At 31.7% G+C, this 27,283-nt stretch overlaps 1 protein-coding gene and 1 long non-coding RNA gene across 4 annotated transcripts; one reads left to right on the plus strand and one right to left on the minus strand.

The window, feature by feature from the left end:
- Nucleotides 1-3,179: 3,179 nt before the first annotated feature.
- On the minus strand, nt 3,180-7,603 carry LOC144547104 (uncharacterized). 2 transcript variants are annotated; one of them, XR_013509002.1, is made up of 2 exons: nt 3,723-7,603; nt 3,180-3,360 (listed from the first exon to the last, which is right to left on the minus strand). It is a non-coding gene; the product is annotated as an uncharacterized LOC144547104 (long non-coding RNA). The 2 variants fall into 2 exon arrangements; XR_013509001.1 differs by having other exon boundaries at nt 3,180-3,392.
- Nucleotides 7,604-20,240: 12,637 nt separating this feature from the next.
- LOC144546564 (protein REDUCED WALL ACETYLATION 3-like) lies at nt 20,241-26,862 on the plus strand. Of its 2 annotated transcripts, XM_078295100.1 has the most exons (17): nt 20,252-20,451; nt 20,547-20,585; nt 21,082-21,173; nt 21,493-21,633; nt 21,719-21,775; nt 21,880-21,952; nt 22,179-22,337; nt 22,724-22,873; nt 23,633-23,888; nt 24,304-24,425; nt 24,504-24,590; nt 24,713-24,801; nt 24,915-24,977; nt 25,075-25,131; nt 25,645-25,741; nt 26,086-26,244; nt 26,556-26,862. In XM_078295100.1, the coding sequence occupies exons 2-16, from the start codon at nt 20,553-20,555 to the stop codon at nt 26,242-26,244; spliced, it is 1,635 nt and encodes a 544-aa protein (XP_078151226.1). In that variant the 5' UTR covers nt 20,252-20,451; nt 20,547-20,552; the 3' UTR covers nt 26,556-26,862. The 2 variants fall into 2 exon arrangements, with proteins under 2 accessions (XP_078151225.1, XP_078151226.1); XM_078295099.1 differs by having other exon boundaries at nt 20,241-20,585.
- The last annotated feature ends 421 nt before the right edge of the window (nt 26,863-27,283 follow it).

Below are 27,283 nucleotides of genomic sequence, written 5' to 3' on the forward strand. Positions count from 1 at the left end.
GATTCGGATTCAATTTAAATGGCAGAAACATTGTGCGCGTGGAAAAAAAATTCACTCTTTTTTCTTACGAAAACAGTGACGGCCGAACAGGACCGAAATGAGTTCGATTGGACCAGGTTTGATGATATAAATCTTTTGTTTGCTTGTTTGAGAATAAGCCCGTCAACAAACTGGGTTCAGATCATCTCATGATTCAAATAGGCACTAAAATTATTTTGTGTTTCCTGCAGAGAATATTCACCTGAGAAGACTGATGCTGCATGAAGCCAAATAAGCTCTGTTAATATTTTAATCCTCCGTCAATTATTGTGTATTTGTGTCTATGTATTCTGAAATGTGTACAGGCCGTTTGAAAATTATCAAAAAAGAAGAATAACAGCAGGAGACTCGGAGTCTGTATAGGCGGTATTAGGGCTATACAGTGTCAATTTTAAGAATTTAATAAGGTGGAGAACCGACACGTCACATATGATCATGCTATTACCACACGTGGAGTGATCAAAAGTAACGTGAATACGTTAAATTTTTTTTTTTTAAGTTTTAAGTTTGTTCATAACAAATAATAACAAAAATACTAAAAATTAAAAAACTATTACAAAACAAATTATAATTAACAAATAATATTGAAAAAATTGACTACGTAATGTGTTATTTGACGTGACATGTCTGAATCAGTTTGTATGACATGACATAACATGACTAAAGTAGTAGAGGATAGTCATACTAAGCAACATGTGAGTCAAATTATATGATTGACACACGTGACATAATAACGTGACCTGATAAAATTAATAACGACGTGACTATTTTTTTTCTCAAACGAAACGTATTGCTCTTTACGTTGAAGGGCTGAATTTTACAATTTAACGAAGGTTGAATATGCGCAACGCTTCAGCTAGTTTATTTAATTGTAATGATGCAGTTCAATTTTATTGTTTTATATACAGAGAATTAAAATATCTTTCAACAATATACATAAAAAAAAATCATAATATTAGCTTAAACAACGTGATTTTTTATATTTTTGTTAGCTAGAGTTAAATAGAAAATATTTTAAGATATTTGAACAAAAACTATATTAGAACGTCATATTCAGAGATATTTCGTTAAACACAAAAATATATAATATACACAAAAAGGTAATTTTAAAAAAAAATCATTTAGTCATTATTGAACTGCTGGAAACAATTTTTGTATAAGACTTCAATTTTTAAGAATAAAAAAGTATACATGACTTATTCATTCTATACTGTGTGTTTATATCGGATAATCAAATATTCAACTAGAAAAACAAAAACAAAAACTTCTCTTTCATAATCTTAAAGTTAATAAAAAAATATTGCACAATATTTTTTTTCTCGTGTAACAAATTTAGTATGAGCAAAAGAAAAAAAAATTTGGCAAATTTTAATTTTCCAAAAGAATATATTTTAATGTATTGTTTGTCCTATGCATGTGATTAATTTTTCTTGCCTTAAGAAAATTGACGTAAATGGCATGCATTCGATGTAATTAAAATCTTGTAAAACAAAGAAATTTTTATTTGACTCGTATTTGGCATTATACAACTTTTAAAATTATATCAAAAACATAAATCCAATTATCATAACCAAACATTAAATTTTGCATAACAAAAAATTTGACGTTAATTATCTTGTTTCTTGTCCATCTTTTAAAAAAAAAAGAACAAGAAGCAAAATGATGAGTATTAGAATTGAATATATATTTTATATATTTGATTATACCTTCCTCTTATAATATTGAAATGTTACTTTTAAATGTACATCCAACGAAGTTCAAATTGTATGCTTGTTCATTCTAATTTCATGTCTCACACATTTTTCATTTTTATAATTAACAAGTTAATTTGCATCTTTTCTTAATTGTCAAATGCCAACAACATACCTGATGCATTCATGAGATATGAGATGTGGTTCTGAATTTTAGTTATAACTAAAGTACCGACTATAGTATATCATCATTATGCCACACACGTATTTTACATTTTTAATGTTGAAATACCAACTATGTAAATATATTTTCTGCATTACTCCTGAAAGAGTAGAACTAGGTGTTCTTAAGCTCACCAAAGTGTTTGGTGAGCTTAACTCCAAAATCCATTAAATCAGTTTCAAATTATGAATTCGAACCGTTGGAACCCGCCTATTTTACGTGTGATGCATCTACATGTGAAATTTTTAAATATTCAAATTAGTTTAGTATAAAGTCAATCAGTCAAAATTAGAAGGTTAATAAATTAATTTTAGTGTATTCATTTTTTTAACGTTTTTTGACCGCTTGACTTTATACTAAATTAATTCGAATATTTAAAATTTTCACGTGTAGACTCATCACTCGTAAGGTAGGCGGGTTTCAACGGTTCGAATTCGTCATTTGAAACAGATTTGATGGGTTTTGGATTTAAGCTCACCAAACACTTTGGTGAGGTTAAGAACACCCTAGTTCTACTACATCTAGAATTAGTTCATAAAAAAATATCGAACTTATTTTTTCTCACAAAGATGAGTTGGATTTTTTTTAAAAAAAAAACTCAATTAGACATATCTACATCTAAAATACAGAAATAATTCTCTGTCCAAAATTTTCACAATCGAAGTACTTTGCAGTAGGATTACATACTAGATTTATTACAAAGGTTCTGATTTGATTTTTTTTTTTTCTCTCTAGTTCACAACTCAACACACTTCAAAAGAACAAAAAAAAATTGCATTTTTTTTCTTGAACTACCAATAACTATCCATCTTTAAACATCAAATTCATGCTTTCTTCAGATTAATAGAAATTGATTTAAAATGAAGCTGAACAGTTGTAATGACTAATAAGTTTTCAGATGAGACTAAAATTTACTAAACCATGTTTGCGATGGCGGCGATAAAGATGCATCAGTGACTGATATTGGATTTTTTTTTTAAATTTGAATGTGTTTTGTATCTCTGAGCGAAAATAAATTAACACGTACTTTGAAATTGAAAACAAAAACCGATGTTCTAAGAAGCGCATTTGCACTGATTATTATATTCAAAACTTGTGCAATTTGGGAATCCCTCATGACCACACATTAAATCAGTGCTTGTTATTCAACAAAATTATGTTGTACTAGCCACGGGCCTCGCGTTGCTTTGGCAAATATTTTGCAAATGTTGTTGAGATTGGAGAAGGAGAGATTATAATTTAATTATATTAGGACAAAAGTTTTACATAATATCATCCAAAATATTATACAAAATGTTCATCTAGAGACGAGCCTAGTGTCCATTCGACAAATATAATGATTTTTTCTTTATAAAGTTTACATCAATTTTCTTTGGTGAGAAGTTCCGCTTCTCTAGTACTGGTCCACTGTACACATGGTCAAACAATGAATAAAGCTTCTGAAAACATATGCGTCATTATTAATATCATAAGCATATAGGTATTTAAACCTCATATGCTCCAGCTTTTGAACCAAAGCATTTGTTCAAACTGGTTTATACAGTTTGGTACAGTACCTGTATTGGTCATAATGCATTGCCAATATGATCCAAATTGTTAGGTCCAGCAAGTTACTGGAACTGTCACAGTTTCATGCTTATGATATATTAGGCTTAACAATAATTAACTGGAACTATGTCAGTTTCATGCCATACTACCTAATCAATGCCTGCTTGTCAAATATTGTGCTATTCATTTTCCTACTATGAAGCAAAAGAAGAATAACGTACCATCATATCCTCAAACTGGAGCTGCCACAGTTTCATGCCAGCCATTTTTAGGGCGTGTCTTCACAAAAAAATGTCTTTCTGAATTTCATGTAGGGCACTCCCATATAATGCAAACTGGAGATGTCAGACTCTAATGTCGTAATCGACAACACATCTATAGAGAAAATGTCAAAGATAAGTGAAATTGGAAAGAAATTGAATTTTGCAGACATCATCTTTTGTAAAAGGTATGGGTCTAATGTCATGAAATTTAGCAGATCCTAGATTTTGTAGAAGTGTCACCTATAACAGAGCTATAAATTGCCTAGGGAGAAAAGGTGAAATTTCATGATCTAATCAGCCAAATATCATGAGCCACACCAAATTTGTAACTGGAATGTGGTACAAAAGTGAGACTCCCTATACGTATCATATAATGTAAAAAATCCAATGGCTTCTCAATTTCACCATCCTTGCAGAGCCCACCTAAAAGCATGTTGCGGATACTGACGATATTATACCCATGCCCTTCGAAAATCATTACATTTAGAAAATCCGATGCCTTCTCAATTTCACCTTTGTTTCATAACCCATCTATATCCTATAGCTTCTCAATTTCACCTTCCTAAAGGACCTTTTCTGTGTTTTTCACAATTAATTATGTTTGTTTTTATTTATAAGATCATTTGGCCCTCAAACTGCACCAGCATATCCATCATGATTTAAGAAAAAAAATTTATCCAATTTTTTTTATGAGACAGATAAAGAATTATGACCATTTTAATTTCCGATTGTTAGAAAAATAGAAAAAGGTCAACTTTTTTGCTAAAATTATTGACCAGTGAAGAAAAATCAATTTAAATGCTATGAAAATGAAAATGCATGTAGATCATTCCGTTTATTGCCTTAGATCTATTTCGATAATTTTGAACTCCAAAAAATATCAAATTTGTTAAAAACTAAAAAATATTAACTTTCAGCTTTTAGGGTTTTCTTTATTTCTCTTACCATAATTTTTTTTTTTGAGAACCATGTAGAAGCTACACAGTATTTTTACCATAAATTTTTTTAATTATAAAATTCTTTTAATCTGAGCTTGCCACTTTTTCTTTGCATGAAGGACACCTAGATGCACATTATCCCCATTTTTAACATTTTTCTTGGTAGTAAATAAAAAGATAAAAATATTTTAGTGTTCGGCTAAAATTTCGAATAAGCTGAAATTGCATGCAAAGTACCCTTTTTTTAAAATTTTAATATCTCTCTATTGGCTTTGAATTAGATCCTCAAGTTTTACTGTTTATAGAACAATCAAGAGAGGATCTTTTCCATCTGGTTTCACCTCCATCCGATAAGCCCATAAATAGATATTAAATTTACAAAATGGTACTTGGCACAATTTTGGAAAAGCTGAAATTAGAGTTTGAAAATTAAATAAATGAAGTGTAATTAAAAAAAATAAAAATTGTACCAGCAGCTTTCTTACATGACCTGATATGCATTCCTGAAGTTGATATTGGAAAAACATATTTATTTTGTACAAACAAAATAAGAAATGTTGCAACCTACAACACCTCCATAGAGGAAGTCTAAAAATATGTGAAGTTGGAAGGGAATCAAATTTTGTAGGCATCATCTTTTTTAAAAGGAATGGGTCTAATGTAATGAAATTGAGCAAATCCTAGATTTTGTAGATGTGTCACCTATAACAGTCCTATAAAATCTAGAAATTATGATTTCCAAAGGAAATGAGGCTAATGAAAGAAAGGTGAAACTGGGCTATGAAAGAAATGAGGCTAATGCGGCAACCTACAACACTCTTAACTGGGCTATGAAAGAAAGGTGAAACTGAGACAGCATTAGATTTTGTTGATGACTTGATTTCTGAAGGGTGTGAGTCTAATGTCACATGGGTATCCCATGCTGATAATTCAAATTCTAGTAGTCTCTTATAGAGGAGCTGTGAAAGAAATGTGAAAATGGGAAGGCATTGGATATTGTAGGTGTCATCTTTTACAAAGAGCATGGGCCTAATGTTATGAAATTGGCTAGGCCTTCAATTTTGTAGATGTTGTCATTTCCAAAGGGTAGGAAGCTAATCTTCATAACTAATATGTGCAAGAAAGGTGAAATTGGGAAGATATTGTATTTTGTAGGTGTCATCATTTTCAAAGGGCATGACCCCAATGTCATGACTTAGAACACTCTTATTGATAGGCTGTGCAAGAAAGATGAATTGAGAAGGCATTGGATTTTGTTGCTGATATGACATTCAATTGAACAATATTTTAGGTGGGTTGTTCCTGATAAGTGAAACTGAGAAGGCATTGGATTTTGTACATTATATGCTCAGTAAAGGGTGTAAGCCTGATGTCATGACCTATATATAAAACTCTTATAAATGGGCTCTGCAAAATTGAGAAGACATTGGTTTTTGTAGATGTCAAGAAAATTCAAAGGGCATGATCCCAATGTCGTGACCTATAGAAATCTTTCAGCTGGGTTGTGCCAGAAGGATGGAAGAGATAAGGTATTGGACTTTGTAGATAACTTGATCTTCAAAGGGCATGATCCTAATATCATGATTTATAGCACTCTTATAAATGGGCTGTGCAAGACTGGTGGAAGTGGTAACTTGATTTTGTAGATAAATTGTAAATTGCATATCTAGCTAAACTTTAACAAAAAGAGGAAAAATCAACTAACTCTTCTGTTGTGTTGCTCTATGGCAAAACAGAAGGAAATGATCTTCACGCTCTTTCCATTGTCTTAATCACACTACCCACCTAATGCAGTACAAAGGCACCTTTGAATTTTCAAATAGGTAAATTGCATATCTATTATCAAATTAATATAATATAGCTAAACTTTGACAAAGAGAGTAGAAAATAACTAACCTTCTTCTATTGTGTTGCTTTATGGAAAAATTGAAGGAAACAACCTTCACGCTGTTTCCACCCTCTAATCACATTTGAAGTATACGGCTTCATCTCCATCATATATCCATCCTATGACATATATATGGACCCACATGTATTTTTCATTATGAAAACTAGCACGATCATCAGTTTATACTTCTAATATAATATAATTATGATTTATTTTAATTTTAGCATATTCTATAAAAAAAATATGATTGACAAACCACTCAGAAAATGTATCATTTTACCATTGAAGCATTCTACTGGTAAAAATTTGTTACATCCACAAAAAATAAAATAATACAAATTTCATGAAATAAACACCTAATGAATTAATATATACCTACCTTAGTACTGAAGTACTCTTTCTGTAAAGATCTCAAATCCGTTACAGGAAATCAATGAATAAACACCTGCTAAATTAATAAAGACATACACCTTTTTGAAATTCAAATTAAAGTCAAGAATCAAGCCATAGCTTCTTATTAAGTCATATGTTTACAATATCTAACTCTGCAAAGATTGATTCTTATTGCACGCCCTCTAATATGTGGGACCGCACTTGTGGAAAATTATTTTTTTGAAGTCCCAATTTGTAAATTAATTGGTAATCTTACCAAAAGAGGAGAAGCGAGTAGAAACTAGCAAGATCGTCCATGACTAAGCTGAGGGAGAAAACGCTAAGCCTTCAATTTTATAAAATTTGGTGAAAATAAATAACAAAGAGAGAGGAGGAAAGAGAAACAAATAAAGAGATGAAGAAACCTGAACAAATGATGCTCCGGGAAAGGCAGAGGAAGAGGGAAGGCGGAGGAAGAGGGAAAGGCGGGGAAAGATTGTAGGGATGAGAAAAGCACAGTAGGAGAAAAAGGTGAAGAAATAGGTACAGCTGAACGGTAGGAGATAGACGGAGAAGAGGAAATCCGGAGAAAGAGGAAAACAAAGAAAGTAGAACGAAAAGAGGGCTGACAGGCGGTGAAGAGGGAGTGCGGAGAACGAAGAAACAGGTGTCAACAGAAGAGATCAAGTGAAGATCGAGATATCACTTGAGACCGTTGGATATAAATCAGATGGTTGAGAATGAGCCAGCACTGCAATGAACAGTGCAAAACTCTTTCAAGATTATAAAATAGATGCCTGCTGGCTGCTGCTGATCACACGAAACAAAATCAAGTTTTCATATAACAAAATTATTGTGTGAATTCAAAATACGGCCTCTTTATATTCAGAAAATAATTTGTTCAAAATTAAGTCAATAGGCATTTTATATTCAGAAGAGCACGTTGGAATAATAGGAACAAATGTTAGCAATTTTCGGCCTAATTGAAGCTTATCAATTATCAGGAATTGTATTTCGGCCTAATTGAAAATATTTTTCACATACACCTCACAACCCATTCATAGACCCAAATAGAGGGCCCAAACGAAATCCAAAGTGACTAAAAATTGTCTTAGACTCGATATGGCATTTTTAAGTGACCCGGTCAAAAAAAGGGAATATCTTATTTATAGAAATTATTATTAAATAATCAATAGAAACAGAAAGAGAGTTTTTATTTTTTGATGCTATAGATGGATCTGGAAGAAAAAATTCAGATTCAAAGTGTTTTAATCTGTTTCAGAAATATTCCAACATTCTTTCTATTTCAGAAAAAAATGAACGACTCTTACTGTTACAAATTACCAAATATTATTTCAGAAAAAAATCCGGCACTCTTTCTATTAAAAAAAAAACTCAGCTAACATTTTAGAATTCGGTTCTAAAGTACGGATCCGATTTTTTTTTCAAAATCTATCTATGACTTTGAAAAATGAAGGTATTCTTACTGTATTAATTTATTATTTAATAATAATTTCTATAAATATAATATTCTCCAAAAAATTATTTTTTCAGAATCTATTTATGGGAAGTTGTTTTCCCGAAATTCAGCTAAAAATTAACGAGTTTTTAAACAAAAAAAATTTAGAAGGCTAAACTTTCATGTTTTTTCTCAACATAAAATAAAAGAAAAGTGACATGGTGAAGTGATTACACGCGATTTGGATTCCGTCAACACCTTGACACTTCACCAAAAACAGCTGAAATTTAACACTCGTCGCTTTGTACATATACACCATATTATCACAATTTATGATTAGAGCAAAGCTAGAGTGTGATATGTTCACTAAAAGTATATTGAATCGGTTTCAAACGACGAATCTAAACCTTTAAAATTAATGAACTTCATAAGTGATGTATATACATGCAAAAATTTAAAAATTTTGAATTTATTTGCTACAAAGTCAAGCGGTAAAAAAAAAAAATTTTATAAGTTACTTTATAACTTTATATATATATATAGAGAGAGAGATGGGCTACGGTGAGTTGTGAAGTAAAATGTGTTTCTACTTCATGCAATATCTTCATTTTCAAAGTTTAAATCGTTGATCTGAACTATTAGATGTGATCTCCATATTGAAATGTGCTTGGAGACCAAATTTTACATTTTTTGGAATTTTTTTACTATTTATTAAGCCACTTTGAAAATCCGGATGAACAGTAAAAACAGTAAAAATTTCTGGACCACCGGATCGGCGATTTTCAAAGTGGCTTAATAAATAGTAAAAAAATTTCAAAAAATGTAAAATTTGGTGTCCAAACACATTTCAATATGGAGAACAAGATGAACGGTTCGGATCGACGTTTTGAACTTTAAAATCGCAAAATATGAGTGTGAAGTAAAATAGTCGCTTTACTTTGCAACTCACCGTAGCTCATCTCTCTCTCTCTCTCTCTCTCTCTCTCTATATATATATATATATATATATTCATTTTTTTTTACTGCTTGACCTTGTAACAAATAAATTCGAAACTTTCAAAATTTTCTATGTACATACATCACTCTTGAAGTACATGGATTTCAACGGTTTGGATTCTCCATTTAAAACCGATCCGATATGCTTTTGGAGTTATGCTCACCAACTCTCATGGTGAGCACATCACACTCTAGTTTTGCTCATATAATTATTATAGTTCGGAGAACAACTTTAAATACATTTTTATACAAAGATCATATTGAATAATTTGAATTAATTATTTCAACTTTATAAACATAAATATTAATCTACACTGCGGACCGTTCTGCATTTTGCAAAGAACCATTGCCTCTCTCTAATTCATGAGTACATTCAAATTTGTCATGCTTATTTTTTGACTCAATTTCAAAAGCCAGAGATATGATAAGACGACAAATCAAGAAATACATGTGAATTTTTTTTAAGAATTATCTTAAAACTCATGTAACGAATAACATTTATTTAAATATTGATCCAACTCTCCTATGAATTATGATATAATTTAGCACGTTTTTGAATATTTTGAATTAATTCCTTTAGAAAAAGACCACGAAGTTTATAGCGAAGTATTAACAGCGGTCATTCACCGATAATTTTGGAGAGGAGCAAAAAGATAGTGCAGAATGAGAATTCCGAGCCAAAAGTTGTTGGGCGCTATCACTGTGAACAAATTGGTACCAAACACAATTGCAGTAGGTCCGTATGCATATCACATGAGCGCACTCATTCTTTTCCTATAATTCAGTAGGAAATCCAAGTCCTCTCATGGTACCAAAATGCAGAGAAATGCATAAGTGACACATAACTATTGTGTCAGAGATGACGAACACCTGAAAACTTGAAAGTAGTGATCGGTATTGAATCCTCCTGACAAGATAAAAGCAGTAGCAAAATGATAGTAATAATAAGGAGGGCAGTAACCATAGAAGTGTTTGTGGTGTATTGATTTCCTCAATTGTTTGATCATTAATCATATTTTTAGGATTGTCGGTTATAATGTATTTTTCTACCAAAGAAATTACATTTGTCGATATCAACAATTCATTATGTAATAGCAAACAAAAACAAAAACAAATTAAAATATGCATGATTGATCTTTCTTGTCCTTATGTTACAAGCTATATCATGAAAATTAATTAATTAGCTTACCCATTTCAAAGTCTATTTTTTGTGTTTTTTTTTCTTGATTAGACTTAGTTTTCACCAACATCATAATTCACAAGCTTTTTTAGCTTTCGTTTGTGTTCCTTCATTTTAGAATTGAATATCGATTATAAATTAAAATGTTATTTTTAAATACATATCTACATAAGTTCAAATTGTATGGTTGCTCATTCTAATCCCACGTCTCACACTTTTTTTTTTTGAGAAATTAAACGGGATCTAGTCCTCATTTTCATTAACCATAATCGGTTACAGTGATAGCTGTGAAAACATAAGAAAAGAAATAATTGCTCGAAGGCAATGAAGACCCAAAATGGCAAAAACGGAAAATAAAGTAAAAAATTGCTGAAATTAAAAGCAGTTTAGTTTTATGATTATCTAACTTCTCGCATAATGTTTATTCTGTCTTGGTGAGTATTTGTTGAAGCTTTCCATTGCTCTACTGCCTCTTGTACCAGCTGTTGCGTTTCTTTCGTCTCATTTCTGAAAATTCTGGTACAGCGTTATCTCCAAACCGTGAAGTTTGTTATAAGCAGCAACTCTCTATCCTTCCTTCTAACACTTGTTGTTGTTAATATGGCTATGTTATCTTGTCCTGGCGTGTAGCCACTTCCCTCTTGCAATACTCCTTCATAGATTGGCTTCGTTTGTCGGCACTCATTAAATGAATGCCTTGTTGTCTCATCGTTTTGCCAGCACATGTAACAAATACCTGCTATGTTGTATCCTCTTACTTTCAAATTTTCAGTTGTCAGAATTTTATTATGTATTAACAGCCAAGTGAAGACCTTGTATCTTGGTGGTGCCATAAGCTTCCATATTGTCTGAACTTGTGATTTTATCCTCGGACCATCCTGCATTACAAAGTAAGCTGATTTGACTTTAAAAATGTCATTTTCTTTCATCTTCCATATCACACTATCTGCACCTTGATCTATCATGTCTCACACATATTTCATCTTTATAATTGACAAGTCAATTTTGCATATTTTCGTAGTTGTCAAATATCAATAACATAGCAGATACCTCTTATGAGATATACTGTTCAGAATTCTAGTTGTAACTAAAGTGCCTACTACATATACATATTATGTCACACACATATTTTATATTTTTAGTTGTTGAAATACCAATTATGTATGTATCCTAGTACTTAAATATATACTATGTTCTATTTATTTTTCTACATTACCTCTAAAAATGTATCATCTAATGCACATGCATGCCAACAAATAGCAAAACTAAAGTTCAACTGGGATGTTCTAGAATTAGTTCATAAAATATATATATATATAGAGAGAGAGAGAGAGAACTTATTTTGCTCACAAAGATGAGACGGTTATTTATAAAAACTCAACTAGCTACATCTAAAATACCTAACCAAACATATATACATCTAAAGACTAAAATACGTAATAATTCTCTGTCCAAATTTTTCATGATTAAAGTACTTCGCAATAGCATTGCAATACTATATCGTTCTGATTTGATTTTCTTTTTTACCATCTCACTATTCAACACGCTTCAAAAGAATAAACAAAAAATCTACATTTTTTTCTTGAACTACCAATAACTATCTGTAAACATCAAATTCATGTTTTTTTTTAATTCTTTATATTAAATAAAACTTGATGTAAAAATTGCAGCTGGACCGTTTTAATGACAAAGTTTTCATATGAAATGAAATTTTACATAAACATGTTGTCACAGTGGAGACGGAGACACATCGGCCAATAATAATATTGGATGCTTTCACCAGCATGAGCATTTGAAAGCGCTTTTATTAAAGGAAATATTTGTAATTTTGAAAAAGCTCCGTATCAGTGAGAGCGAAAGCCGACATTTTTATTTTTACCCATTTTTAAGTCGAATTATAAATTAAATTTCTAGAGAGGAATAAAAAAGTTTTAGAGAAGATAAAATCGGTGGAAACTGATAAATTTCCATAAAAATTTAAAATCTAACCAGAACCGTTACGCCCCCGATCCAATATGGATCCGCCCTGAAAGAATGCAAAAGGTGCGTTCTTAATCCATAAAAAGAGGGGAAATATATTAAATACGAAGAATAAGAGTAAAGAGAGAAAAGATAAGAAGAAAAGACAAAGTGATTTGAACAAAACTAAGTGGAGCTGTACACCTAATTGACACGGCGTGGTTTAGACAATTAAACAGAAAGTAACAAAGTCGATTCGATTGAGTTTGTTAAGGTATCAATACAAGCAACTTTTGAGGTGGTTCATTTAGGTCCTGTTGTAGAACTGAATTTTTTTTTTTTTCTATATGAATAATACTTTTCAGTTCAATTTTTGTGCTCATGCCTATTTTTAATTAGAGGCCAAACAGACCCTTAATTATTTCACCGCTATTGATAATAGACTCACAACAAAAAAGTGCCTGTAGTGTATTCATCAATCCTCAGCGCCTAAGAATAGGCTTGTTGGAGAGTTGTTGGAGAGGAATTAGGTTTTATTCATAGGCCATTGGACAAATTTTATTTAAAGTCGGGTTCAAATTATCCGATTTATGTTGAAATTTATGAGAATGATTTAGAACTTAATAAATTCAATAATCTATTAAATCCAATAAATTGAATATGGATTTTTTAAAAAGAAAATTTACCAGAAATTTGTCTAAAAGGAAATTTACCCCAATTTTGTCAAAAATGAAACTTAACCGACTGTCTATTTGTCTAAAAGGAAATTACTCGAAATTTGTGAAGAAGGAAATTTACCCAAAATTTGTTTAAAAGAAATTTACCCGATTGTTCATTTGTCTAAACAAAAAATTACCCGAATTTTGCCTAAATTGAAATTTACTCGTAATTTTTTCAGCTATCCATTGTCTAAAAAGAAATTTACCCAAAAATTATATAAATGAAAATTTACTCAAAAAAAATCAAAAAGTAAATTTATCCAATTTTCCGCCTATCTAAATGGAAATTTACACGAAATTTTTCCAAATGTCCAATGTCTAATAAAAAATTTACCCAAAAAAATTCAGAAAGGAAATTTATCCGAAATTTGTCTAAATGAAAATTTACTTGAAATTTATATAAAAGGAAATGTTCCAAAATTTGTCAAAAAGGAAATTTACTCGAAATTTGTCTAAAGGAAATTATCCGACTATCCATTTGTCTAAAAGGAAATTTACCAAAATTCCAAAATTTGTCAAAAAGGGAATTTACCTAAATGTCTATTTGTTAAGAAGGACATTTACCTGACAGTTCACTTGTCTAAAAGGGAATTTACCTGAAATTTGTCTAAAGGAAATTTACCCAACTATCCATTTGTCTAAATAAAAATTTATCCGAATTTTGTCTAAATGGAAATTTACCCATAATTTTTCCGGCTGTCCATTGTCTAAAAGAAAATTTACCCCAAAATTTGTCAAAAATGAAACTGACCTGACTTTCCATTTGTCTAAAAGGAAATATATCTGAAATTTGTCAAAAAAAAAAAAATTAACCGGAATTTATGTAAAAAGAATTATATACCCAAAATTTGCCAAAAAAAAAATTATTTGACTGTTTATTTGTCTAAATGAAAATTTACCCGAAAATTCATTTAGCTAAAAAGAAATTTACCCAAAATTTGTTTAAAGGATATTTACCCGAAAATTATGTAAATGGAAATTACCTAAAATTTGTCAAAAAGAAAATTTACCGGCTATCCAATTTATAAAAGGAAATTTATCCAACATTTGTCTAAATAGAAATTTATCAGAATTTTGTCTAAAAGAAGTTTACTCAAAATTTATCCGACTTTCCATTTATCTAAAAGGAAATATACCTAAAATTTGTCAAAAAGGAAATTTATCCGAAATTTGTCTAAAAGAAAATTTACTCGAAAGTTATGTAAATGGAAATTTACCCAAAATTTATCAAAAAGGAAATTTATCTGACTGTCTATTTGTCTAAATGAAAATTTACCCGACAATTCATTTGGCTAAAAGGAAATTTACCCAAATTTGACTAAAGAAAATTTATCCGACTGTCCATTTGTCTAAATAAAAAGTTACCCGAATTTCTTCTAAATGAAAATTTACCTGAAATTTGTCAAAAAGAAAATTTACCCGAAATTTACTCGAAATTTTTGTAAAAGAAAATTTATCCGAAATTTACCCAAAATTTATCTAAAAAGTTTCCGCATGTCCATTGTCTGAAAGAGAATTAATCCAAAATTTATCTAAAAGGAAATTTTATCCGAAATGTGTTTAAAGAAAAGTAACCTGATCGATTGTCTATTTGGGTAAACAAAAATTTAGCCGAATTTTGTCTAAATGGAAATTTACGCAAAAAATTTCAAGTTGTCTATTGTCTAAAAGTAGATTTATCCGAAATTTATCTAAAAGAAAATTTCCCGGCTGTCTCTTTGTCTAAAATAAAATTTAAACGAAATTTATATAAAAGGAAATTTGTCCAAAATTTATCAAAACAATAATTTTCTCGACTGTCTTTTTATCTAAAAGGATATTTATCCGAAATTTGTATAACAAAAAATTTATCGGATTATCCATTTTTCTAAACAAAAAATTTATAAATTTGTTTTGAGAGCGCGTTAAAACTGTTGGCTTTTGGGAGCTCTCGGCTTATCTGTTTGACTAGATTTGTAAAAGATACATAATTGCATTTTTACAGTTTCTTTCTTGAGTATCTGTGCAGGTTTATGACTAGTGAAGGATCAGTAATTACACATCAAAGATGAATTAATACAATGCAATACAACATCAAGGATGTAGTCATGAAGCACAAGACATTGGATAGCAAAAACATTAACTCAAGATTAAGGATAACGTATATGTAAGATTGGTAAAATAAGTTTGAGATTGACCTAAGTGATGCCGACCATTGTCACGGTCCAGTGACCGTTATAACAAAATAATTAAATCCTGTACAAATTCCGTGATGCGTAAAATAAGTTTTAGCGTCACTCAACGCTAATCCTTCCAGAGAATTTCCGTGGTGGGTACTGTGATCATGGTCAATGACCGTTATCAATAGTGACCACCGTTATACTCCAAACCGCTCAGATTAACCTACTGTTGTAACGATCCCCTGTACCATTGCAACGGTCAGCACCACTTATTTTTATTAGCTCTTTATAAATAGAAGCTATACCAAGGTTTGGAGTATCACTCTAGCCGTCTCCAACTTTAATATTTCATATTTACAGATCTAGAGAAAGCCGTTGTTGCTTGTGCACTCCACAAGCTTATTCAATCAATCAACCAACTCCTAGAGTGATCTTGCATGATCGAATCATTTACTATTTCGAGCCTTGTGTTCATCTAGCAATCCTTGAGTCCTCGCGAATCAGATTGTCTTGTTAGGGCCGTGTGACTTCCCAGAAGAATTGTAAGGGCTCACCGGCTCACCGGTTTCACATTGTACTCTTTTTTCATTGGATTAAGAAAGGCGCGCCATCTAGAAGGTCGCGATCTCTGGAGACGTAGGCGTTAGTGCTGAACTTCGTAAATAACTCTCGTATCAAGTGTCTCTAAACTCTACTATAATTAATTAATTTATTTTACATTTAGTTTAGGACAAAGTTATTATAGGTTTCGTCAAGAATAACTTATAGACACATTAAAATATTATTATTTAGATCAAAAATATAAATAAACCTATTCACCCCGCTCTAGATGTCTTTGGGACCAACAAAAACATAGGTCAAAGTTCTTCTCAAAATGTTTAATGTTTATTATATAAAAAGGTCTCTCTAATACAGAAGTAAAAATATTATACAGCTCATTAGTGAAGTAGCCAAAATTAAAAATCATATAGCTCTATATAGCCCCTGATGCCAGGTTAGTACAACATTTTAAAGTCAACACAGTACGCATCTACAGTTCAATTAGGTAGTTGAATCTGACACTAATTAGATGCAACACATTTTTATCCATTACACATTACTTAAACATTGGTGAAACCAACTAATTAAATTATTACCAATAAAAGCCAACCTAATTTATCAGCAATCATGTACAACTGTCAATTCATGCCTCCTTTTTGTTTTGTGCTTCTCGACCTAATTTTTTGTTTTATTATTATCTTTTTTTTTCTAATTCTATGAGACTAGTTAGAACAAAAAAACTTTTTTTTGAGACCAGCTAATAGTCCTCCCCCCCGAATTCGAATCCTCTAAGATATCTCATATTTTGCTTGACTTTTTGAAAAATCCCAACCGTTGCAATACGTTATGCACAAATCTCAAAGCTCAAATAATAGTGCCCCCTACGTCACCCACGAATAGGCACCGGACACGTCGGTCACGCAAAAAATGAGATATCTCAGAGGATACGCACTCCCTCCCCCCCCACCCCCCACACACACAGACACAAATATCAAATTTTATGATGATTTTTAACTAATTGTTTTAATGACAGTAAATAAACACAATTTTCATTAACAATGCTTTTGAATTGGTCTAGTGATATTTTTAGTTCTAAGGAGGGACAAAGTGGTATCAAATTCGTATTTTTTCACTGAATTTCAAAATTCAAAGAGAGGTGGTTGCCCCCCTCTGGCTCAAGGTGGGTCCGCCTCTGATCTCTCATTAAAATTTTGAATCTATAACCTTCCGTACAGAGGGTGTTGTTCTTTGTCATTACATCAAGTCTAATTAATTGATCTTTAAAAGATGCTAAATTTATGCATGAATATTATTGTCTTTTTTGCAGGCTTAAAATTCAATTGGAAAATCTATTTTAAATATTGGAGTATTGAATAGCTTGATCTCCTCATCTTTCAAAAAATAAAAATAAAATAAAAGAATGAAACAAGTTTTTGTTAGCAATTTTTAGCATTGCTAGCGGTCGGTATCGAAAGATGACATGTTACTGCTAGCGGTCGGTATTCTAAAAAGGAAACGCCGATCATTGATATATAATTTTTTTTCAAGACAGTTTTACCCCTTAATAATTATTTCTTATGAACTCTATTTATGTTCGCTTTTCATGGCAACTTCCCATGCCTTTTTTTTAAATAATATTTTTCTCAAAATTCATCTACTCCTCTTTGGTAAAAATAATATTGGAAGGACAAAAGAAAGTTTTCTGTCTGTTTTATGCGCCTACAATAAACTTCAACTGAAATAAAAAATATAATAAAATAACATTAACCAAGCTTGTAATATGATTATATGAGTCACATATATTTAAGTCGAATTTTTTTCTAAATAAAGTTGGACAAGATCGCTGAATTATTTTCATAAAAAGCAGTAGTTCTTCCGTGGTGCATTATTATTATTTTTTGTTTTTATATTTCTTTTAATTTCTCTGTAACGATTACACTTTCCAATATTGCGCAGGATTTCTTTATTACTTTCTATATTTTATATTTGTTTTGTTAATTAAAAACGTCCTAATATGTAAGGGATAGGGATGTCAGTGTTACAGAATAGTTTTACATTTGATGGGATTTTGTTTAGATTATCGATATGATGTATAATAATCGAATTACAATATTTGTAATTCATGGTTAACTAATTACAAATTAAAATCATTCAATCCGTGTAATTTCTAATGAGCAAGTTTTGCAAGTTAAAAAAAATAATATAAGAACATAAATAATAATAACGTGAGAATAAAAGGCACAACTAAAAAGTTTAACACACTCCAATATAAACAAATTAACATGTTATTAATATAACAATATACTGTCTTTGCTATTTGCGAGTAAATTTGTATCTTTTGACCGTTGGGTCAGTTTCACTCTACTTTAATTTATAAAAATCCACATCAATAATTTAATTTGTTAATTCAATCAAATTAAATACTTATCTAGCAAATATAAACCTAAAATTGTAATTAATTAATCAAGTTGGATGTGATCGCAATAGTATGATTTATCGTCTTACATTTGTTGACTTACTTCTTAACTAACATACATATAGAGAGCTAACATGTATATATGTGATGAACTTAAAAATACTATTTTTCTCTTTCTCTTAATGACATTAATTTGTATTTATTAGCAATTAAATAGGAAATTCTAGGAAACTAATTAGATACCAGAGATTTACTTGCTTTAATGGATCAAAATTTTATGAAAATAATTAGGTCTATTAATTAATGTGAAAGAATTGTGGAAGGACAAAATTGTCCATCAATTTAAAATTTGTAATTTCTGTTTTGTCAGCAATAAATGATGTTGTTTCAATATCAGCACCATGTCAGACGGCCTCCTAATTTTTTTTTTTTTACAATATTAAGTAATTAGTAAGTCTCGTAATAACAATTCTGTTTGTCTTTGTGAACCACTTTAATTATTTTCAGAAAATATCAAACAATTATCAGTCCCACACTTTATAACTGTCAAATTCCGGGCAAATCTATTGACAAAGTAATTTTTACTTCGTGCAGCGCACGAGTCATATGCAAAGCTGTTCAACTCTATTGTCCTTTGCGCTGCATATAGAAAAATATGTTCTGTGAATATCATGACCCCAATTTCCGAATGTCACATCAGAGCACGATGTAGCCACTTTATAGGGCTGTCAAAAAAGCTCGCGGCTCGCTCGGGGCTCGCCTCTAGCTCGCTCGCTAACAGCTCGCTCGGTAGTGGACCGAGCTGTTAACGAGCCAGCTCGGCTCAGGTCGAGTCAAAATAAACGAGCTGAGCCAGGGGTCAGCTCGGACCGGGCCAGCTCGGCTCGTTAAGCTACAGTGAATTTAGGGTTTAGTCCCGTATAATTTCAAGTCCAGTCCCATTTTTAAAGGAGCAATTATGCAAAATTGATGTATTTTCGGTTTGGGAAGAAAGGATATGGCTTTAGTTGCTTGAAGATGTGCCTGCTGGACAATTTCTTAAATTTTTTGAATGAGATTTCTTATTTTTTTATTTTTGAATTTCTATAATAACAGCCCAATAAAGCCCAACGAGCCAGCTCGTCAGCTCGCGAGCTAGCTCGGGCTGGCTTGTGACAAGCTGAGCCAGGGGTTTTGGCTTGGGTGACCTAGGTCCAGCTCGCTCGGTCTAGGCTCGGGCCAAAATAAACGAGCTGAGCTAAGGCCCAGCTCGGCCCGAGCCAGCTCGTTTACAGCCTGGGCCACTTACCAGTAGACTAACGCCAAATTCCGGTTAAAGATATTTACAGAGCATTTTTTACTTCATACAGCGCAACAGTCATATACAACGCTGTTTACCACCAAAATGAAAAGGTCAAATCAGAGAGCATGTTTACCACTTACCAGTAGATCTCGTCCGTACACTGATATTTCTATTTCTATGCGGTCGCAAGTAACCACCAACGCTGGTTACTTTACTCCCTAATAACAATTCCAATTATCTATTATTCATCAAATCATATCGAGATCTAATCAAGTATTATTGTTATAGACTTATAGCACGAAAAGCAAAAAGGGGATGAAATTCGAAATAGAAAAAGAAAAAAAAAAGCAAAACAAAAAGGAAGACATCATCCAGCAACCGAGTACGGATCCTAACTCAAAATATGAGTTAGATTCTTACCGTCCGATCAGAATCCGAATGCACGAGGTCCGTTTAATATTCGTGCTGGAATAGATTGGACGGTCTGGAACTAAACTCAAGATTTGAGGTACTTTAGGGAATATGAACTCCAACCAGCACAACAACCAACAGTTCTCTCACGCCTTTCTAGTGGAAGAATGCGACCTCTCTTCTAACCTCTTTGCTTCAAACCTGCGCTTCCTTTCTTTCGACCCCTTCTCTCTCTGTTGGAAATCCTTTTTGAGATTAAATAATTCAACCACCTGATTTAATCGCTCGTGTTGATGAAGATTCCTTTCTCCAGAAATAAGAGGTGAAACGAGATTTCGTAGATAGAGATCTCGGGCGCTTGAATTGAGGTGGGGTGTCCAAATTCCATGGCAGATTTGCTCTATTTCGCCTAATTTCGATTGCAATTCCTGCGTGTATTAGTTTTTTTTTTTTCCTACTATAGTGAAAGATGGAGGTATTCGGCCCGGTAACTCCTGGTCAGGTATGTATTTAAAATTTCGAGATTTCAGTTCTTCAATTGTGGGAACTCTAAGCATTTTTATATTGATTTCTTTTTTGTATACTTTGTTATTTTTTATTTAATGCACTATATTTAAATTTATTTTTTGCGGATGTCTTATTTCAGTGTATCCAATTTGGGTTATAGTTCTCATTATAATAAAGTCCGTAATTTTGTCATATTCATGATTTATTAAGCATTATGACTACTGAATTTTGAATCATAGATCTTCAATTTGAGGTTTTGCAACACTTTTTGTTTATATATCAGATTTAGTGCATTTTTAATCCAGTTTAGCGTTGACTGTTTGGTGTAGCATAGTCTTTCATATAATGTACTAAATTTGAAGAAAACTTAGCAACCAAGAAACTTTGAGGGTAGATTTAAACTATAGGCATCGAAATTTGAACTAGAATTATTCATACTGGGTACGCTTGATAAAAATAAGAAGAGATAATTCTTTAAATTTTGATTTCAGGTCTCATTTCTTCTTGGCCTTTTCCCGGTCCTCATCGCATGGATATACTCTGAATTTTTGGAATACAGAAAGTCCTTTTTCCATGCTAAACTGTAAGATATTTTTTATATACCATAACTGGTGCACCTGCTGGTACTGGTACTGGGCCTGCTGGATTCATCTGGTACTGTACCAATCTGATCTATTAATTAATCAAGCTTAGATTCCTGCTTATAACTTTAGTTGAAGTATCCAGGACCGATCAGGCCAATAAATAAGAAGATATGAAGTTTGTGAATTGGGCATATGACTAGGATAATTTTGATTTAATTTTATTTATTGAAGGTTAATTTATATACTATCTATTGAGTTGAATATGATGTTTACCTCTTCTTTCTTTTCTCTCTCACTCTCTTTAATTCCTTTTGGCAGCCATTCAGATAGAAATTTGGAAAGCTTGGAAAATGCAAATAATAAAGAAGAAGATAAGGCGGTATTGCTTGAAGGAGGTGCCTCTAAGTCTCCTTCAGCCAAATCTCGTCAAATTGGCAATGTTAAAACAAGTTTAGTCAGGTTGTTTTTTCTACCGAAAGGTGTTTTGAGAACTTTTAAAATTTGCTTTACAAAGTTAATTAAGCTTTTTTGTTTGTAAAACTAGGTTTATAACAATGGATGAAGCTTTCCTTCTTGAAAACCGTGCTACACTGAGAGCCATGTTAGTGCTAATTTGCTTTAACACCTTTTGTTATGCCACTAAACAAGACTAAATTGTTTATAAATGAATTGATTGACTGATTTAGTTTAATCTTGCACTGATAGGTCTGAGTTTGGAATTGTGCTGGTATATTTCTACATCTGTGATCGCACAAGTATCTTCCCAGAAACCACAAAGGTTATTTAATTTTAAATTTTTTATGTATTCACAAATCTAACTTTTGAGTTAACATCCATTGTTAATTGCATAGTTTGGTTCTTTGATGTTTTTATTTCTGTTGTATAGTTGGAACATATTATACTTGCCAGTTGCCAATGATTGCTGTTTCAGAAAAGAACTCATTTACATATTGACAACAAAGCTCTGTTTCTGTTTTAACTTGTATTTTATTAATTTATTCCAGACATACAATCGGGACCTGTTTCTGTTTCTGTACGCACTTTTGATTATAGCTTCAGCTCTGACTTCATTCAAGAGACACAGTGACAAATCAGCATTTTCGGGAAAATCCATAATGTTTCTAAACCGGCACCAGACCGAGGAATGGAGGGGCTGGATGCAGGTTTGTTTTTGTATGGTTACTGGTACATCACCAGACAAGTCTAGTCTAATATGGCAGTAGAGGCACCACCTATCTCGGCTTTATCATGATTGACCTCAATGTAAACCAACATCACTAGAATGGTGTCTTGCCTCAAGCTATCAGTCGTATCTGGTACTACCACTAATTCTGTTCTTGCTTGATCTATTTCAATGGTAACAGAATATAAATTTAGCATAAACTTTTTGCTCATATAGTACCAGAACATTGGTATCCGGTAATGGCCAGTACTTTAATTCTGCTCTGAGCTTCTTTTATTCCTCAAGAAAAAAAAAGAAAAAAAAATGCAAATGAAGGTTAAATTTATAATTTATCCGGTTCCAAGTAATTTTTTAATTTTATTACAGGTGTTGTTCCTAATGTACCACTATTTTGCTGCATCGGAGATATACAATGCTATTCGTGTGTTCATAGCAGCTTATGTATGGATGACTGGATTTGGCAATTTCTCCTATTACTATATTAGGAAAGATTTCAGCCTTGCTAGATTTGCTCAGGTAACTAAACTAACGACTCGGCTTATGATATTATGCTGCTTTTACTAGTAACTCAACCTTTTTATGATTTTAAGATGTTCTTGCATCCTCATCCTTTTGGATTAAACAAGTTCATTGCTATGAGCTTTAAAGATGGAAGTATTTTTTTGTCCCTCTTTTCATCTTTAATTACTGCTGAACATTTGAAGTGTGATTATATGATCTTCTCCACTTCCTCCTGTAGTTGTCTAGTTTTCAATATGAAAGAATATCTTATACTAGTAAAATAACTGACTAATTAAAATTATAATAATGGTAGCAATAAGAGCAATAACAGAAACAACAACAACAATAACGACATCAACAACAACAATAATAACAACAACAACAATACTAATAATAATAACAACAATAACAACAACAATAATGATAGAGTAAATTTCGTTGGAGGTCACTAAGCTTTGTTCTTTGTCACGAATTGGTCACTCAAGTTTGATTTGTCCCTCTACAACCATTGAACTTTTTCTTTGTTTCAATCAAGTCACTCCATAATTTTTCCATCCAAAATACCATGATAGTCCATTTCCTTCCGGAAACGTCTGCAAAATATCTCAATCTTAGTTTTTCCTTGCCTTTTTTCTTTCTTTCCGTCAATTCTTAATAGGTGCATTGATATTATTTTTTTTGCTTATGAATTTCTACTCTTAATACTTATTTTTTTTCTTTGAAGATATGAACAAAATGTATATTCCTCGATTTGTTTTTATTGTTTAAATGTAGATGATGTGGCGGCTAAACTTCTTCGTGGCATTTTGTTGCATCGTACTAGATAATGACTACATGCTATATTACATATGCCCAATGCATACCTTATTCACACTGATGGTGTATGGTTCACTTGGTCTATTTAACAAATACAACGAGGTGCCGTCGGTCATGGCCATGAAGTTGGCTGCATGTTTCTTAGCAGTTATTGCAATGTGGGAAATTCCAGGTGTCTTTGAACTTTTATGGAGCCCCTTCACTTTTCTTTTAGGTAATTTAAAGATTGTTTGTTTTCTTACAACTAAGATTTAACATTCATTTTGAGATGCCTGAGATGTGGCATTTTAAGATGGGTGTGATGGTATGATCTTCTGTTTAACTGTTGGCAATCTTTTCCTTCATTATGTAAATATTTCTTTTAAGCTGAAAGTTTAAAATTTGCTTAAACTTGTTTATTATTTGATTATATTCAGTTAGTGGTCAAGGGGCAGTTCAGTTAACTTCTTTGCTGAGCTTAACCATGGTTTTAGTAACTCAATTTTTATTTGCAAACAATGGGAAAATGCTTGGGACCAAGTGCAAATTTGCAAAGTAAAATAATTAACAAAAGAATACATTTAAAGAAAACCTACCATTGTTTAGCAGCTACCATTGTTTTTTGAATTTTTTTTGTTTCTTGATATCAGGTTACAAGGACCCAGGACCTTCTAAAGCAAACCGACCATTGTTGCACGAGTGGCACTTTAGATCTGGCCTTGATCGGTACATTTGGATAGTTGGTATGATATATGCATATTTCCACCCTAATGTAAGGCAACTCTTCATTAGTTAATTCATATGCAAGTTCTTCATGTGCTACAAAATAACAATTTATTCTACATGACAGGTTGAGAAGTGGATGGAAAAACTTGAAGAGGCTGAAGCTAAAACTAGGTTAATAATCAAGACGAGCATTGTTACTGTTTCATTGTTGGTATGTGTAAATTGACTTATTTCCATTTAATTCTGCAATTATTTAGTTCTGGTATATGATCTCCTTATTGTAACCCGACATAAATTTGAAATAATTAACTTTGTTTCTATAATTTGATCTAGGCTGGTTATTTGTGGTACGAATACATCTACAAGCTGGATAAGATTACATATAACAAGTACCATCCATACACATCTTGGATCCCTATCACGTAAGAAAATAGATTTTTTTTTTTAAATTTCACATTTTTATAATTATTTTATTATTGTTTTTTATCAACCAATCATTGACATGCTTACTTCTGGTGCTTGTTTCTCTCTGTAGGGTTTACATCTGTTTGAGAAATTTCACCCAGCAACTGAGAAACTGCTCTTTAACCCTTTTTGCGTAAGCCCTTAATTATCAGATAGTTATTTCAAGTTTGATCTCTTTCTTCCAATAAGAACATTTTCTACAACTCTTTTTGGGTTTTCTTTCTCTGCAGGTGGCTTGGCAAGATTACCTTGGAGACTTACATCTCTCAGATCCACATTTGGCTACGGTAATAATATTTATTTTTGAGTGAGGCTATGGTACTATGCATAGTGCATATTAGTCCGTACTATGGGTCAATATTTTCATTTTCAAATTTCAAACAATTGATCTGAACCATTCAACATGATTTTCATATTAAAATGAACTTGTAGATCAAATTTTACATCTTTTACAATTTTTTTACTATATTTTTAGATAGGTAGAAAATCACTTGATCTAAAATTCTAGACCATTCAAAAGTAGTGATTTCTACCTATTTAAAAAATAGTAAAAAAATTCTAAAAATATTAACATTTAGTCTACAAGTACATTTTCATATGAAGATCACGTTGAACAGTTCAAATTGACCATTTGGACTTTGAAAACAAAAATATTGATCCATAGTACGGACCAATCTGTGCTATGCATAGTACCATAGCCTCACTCTTTATTTATTTTTTTCTAATTTTTTCTTAATTTTTTCCAAAACAGCTTTGTTTCAACTATGCAATTCTAATTTGAAAGTTGAAAACTTTTGTAGGTCAAGTATGCCAAATGGACAGCCAAAGTGGCTTCTTTGTTTTATCCCAGACTACCCCATGCTTAATTTCATGCTTACTACGGCTATCTACCTCACTGTAAGCTCTTCTCCATTTTTAAAATATAATATTATTATTTGAGAGATCATTGCTTGTCCAATCCTTTAAAACTCAAGATGCTATTTAATCGTTTTTTAAAATAAATGTGTCGTCCCATTCATTTTGTTTAAAAAAAAAAATACCTAAATTACCCTTGCTTTCTACCTTGGTCCTGGAGAGGAGAAATGAGGTAGTTGGGCAATTTTTTAAATCAGAGAAAAATGAGGTTTTGTAGTGATATCTTGAGATATACATGGTCAAACAAGTATGGCCTTAAACAAGAAATGACAACAGTAACTAAATGTACAATATCAAGCCATTGAATGTTTCCTTTGCTTTTGTAGATTTCGTACCGGATATTTGACCTGACGAATGCCTTGAGGGGAACCTTCGTACCGGGTAGAGATAACAAGCGCCTCTTCCAAAATTTTATTGCAGGAATAGTCATAGCTTTTTCTTTGTATTTCCTCTCTCTTATTCTCCTAAAGATCCCAGTTGCATAGGTACTTTCTACAACTTTACTCACTTGAGCTTGCATTTATTTTTGAGTGTTCCTCCTGAAAATATAATTTTATATCCAACTTAAATAATTATTTGGGGTGAAAATGCAAATGTCTTCACTAATGTTGGGATCATAGTTAAATGAGAGTATTTGAGGGCACAATTTAATTATTTTGGGGGAATTGCATCAATTCAAAGGGTATAAATGAGAAAGGGGTGTTGAAGGGCTTGTATAAACGAAAAAGAACTAGCTTTTTTTGTTTTTTTTAGTATTGCTCAGTCTCACATCTGGTTTTTACTCTTGATGTACCAGGAATTCCTACAGGCACGTGAGAGTGTATACTTCATGGCTATCAAAGTTTTGTTTTTGTATAAAATAAGGTCGTTTTTCTGTTCATGGTGGCTCCTAAATTCATTTGCTAGAGTTTATATAAAGTTATTTTTGCACTTTACTTATTTTTGTATTTTTGTCATTTTTGTGTTACGTGTAATCTAGATTTTACTCTTCTTTTTTTTTTTCTTTTTTTTTCCGTTTGGAGAAACGGTGTAATGTAAGTTAGCTTTTCTTTAGTCTTTATTCTTTTGAAATACAGAAGTCTACATGTTTCACGCTCTTCAAATTTAGATGTAAAGAGATAAATCCTGTTATGTAAGGTACCTCAATCCTAAATACATAAAAGAGTGTTTTGTATAGTTTAATAAACACTGGTTCCTACAAATGTAAAATGTGCCTTCCTTTTCTAGTAAAAAATAAAATAAATTAACAAATGCATGAGGTTGAAAATTACACAATTATTCACAAATTGAAGGAAATTTGTCGGTTTAACTGAGAGAACACTAATCTTATCAGTGCACCTCTGTATAACAATAATTAGGTAGACGCTTTATTATATTTAAGGGTCCTGATAATTGTTCTTCCACTCTCATCTCTCTATTATTTTTTCAATTTTATTTGTTCAATTTCGTTCACATTTCTCATGATTTATAAGGAATTTTGCGAATCTAAAATCACGAATGTCTTCTACGTAATTTTATCTTTCA

The sequence above is a fragment of the Carex rostrata genome, chromosome 30 (assembly GCF_964058835.1).
Source record: "Carex rostrata chromosome 30, lpCarRost1.2, whole genome shotgun sequence".
Taxonomy (NCBI): domain Eukaryota; kingdom Viridiplantae; phylum Streptophyta; class Magnoliopsida; order Poales; family Cyperaceae; genus Carex; species Carex rostrata.

Bases quoted from the DNA above. Each gene is read 5' to 3' on its own strand.
- LOC144546564 (XM_078295099.1), top strand. From the start codon at position 20,553: ATGGAGGTATTCGGCCCGGTAACTCCTGGTCAG. The intron at 21,776-21,879 runs GTTAGTGCTAAT...TTGCACTGATAG, and splicing joins CGTGCTACACTGAGAGCCAT to GTCTGAGTTTGGAATTGTGC. The intron at 21,953-22,178 runs GTTATTTAATTT...AATTTATTCCAG, and splicing joins TCTTCCCAGAAACCACAAAG to ACATACAATCGGGACCTGTT.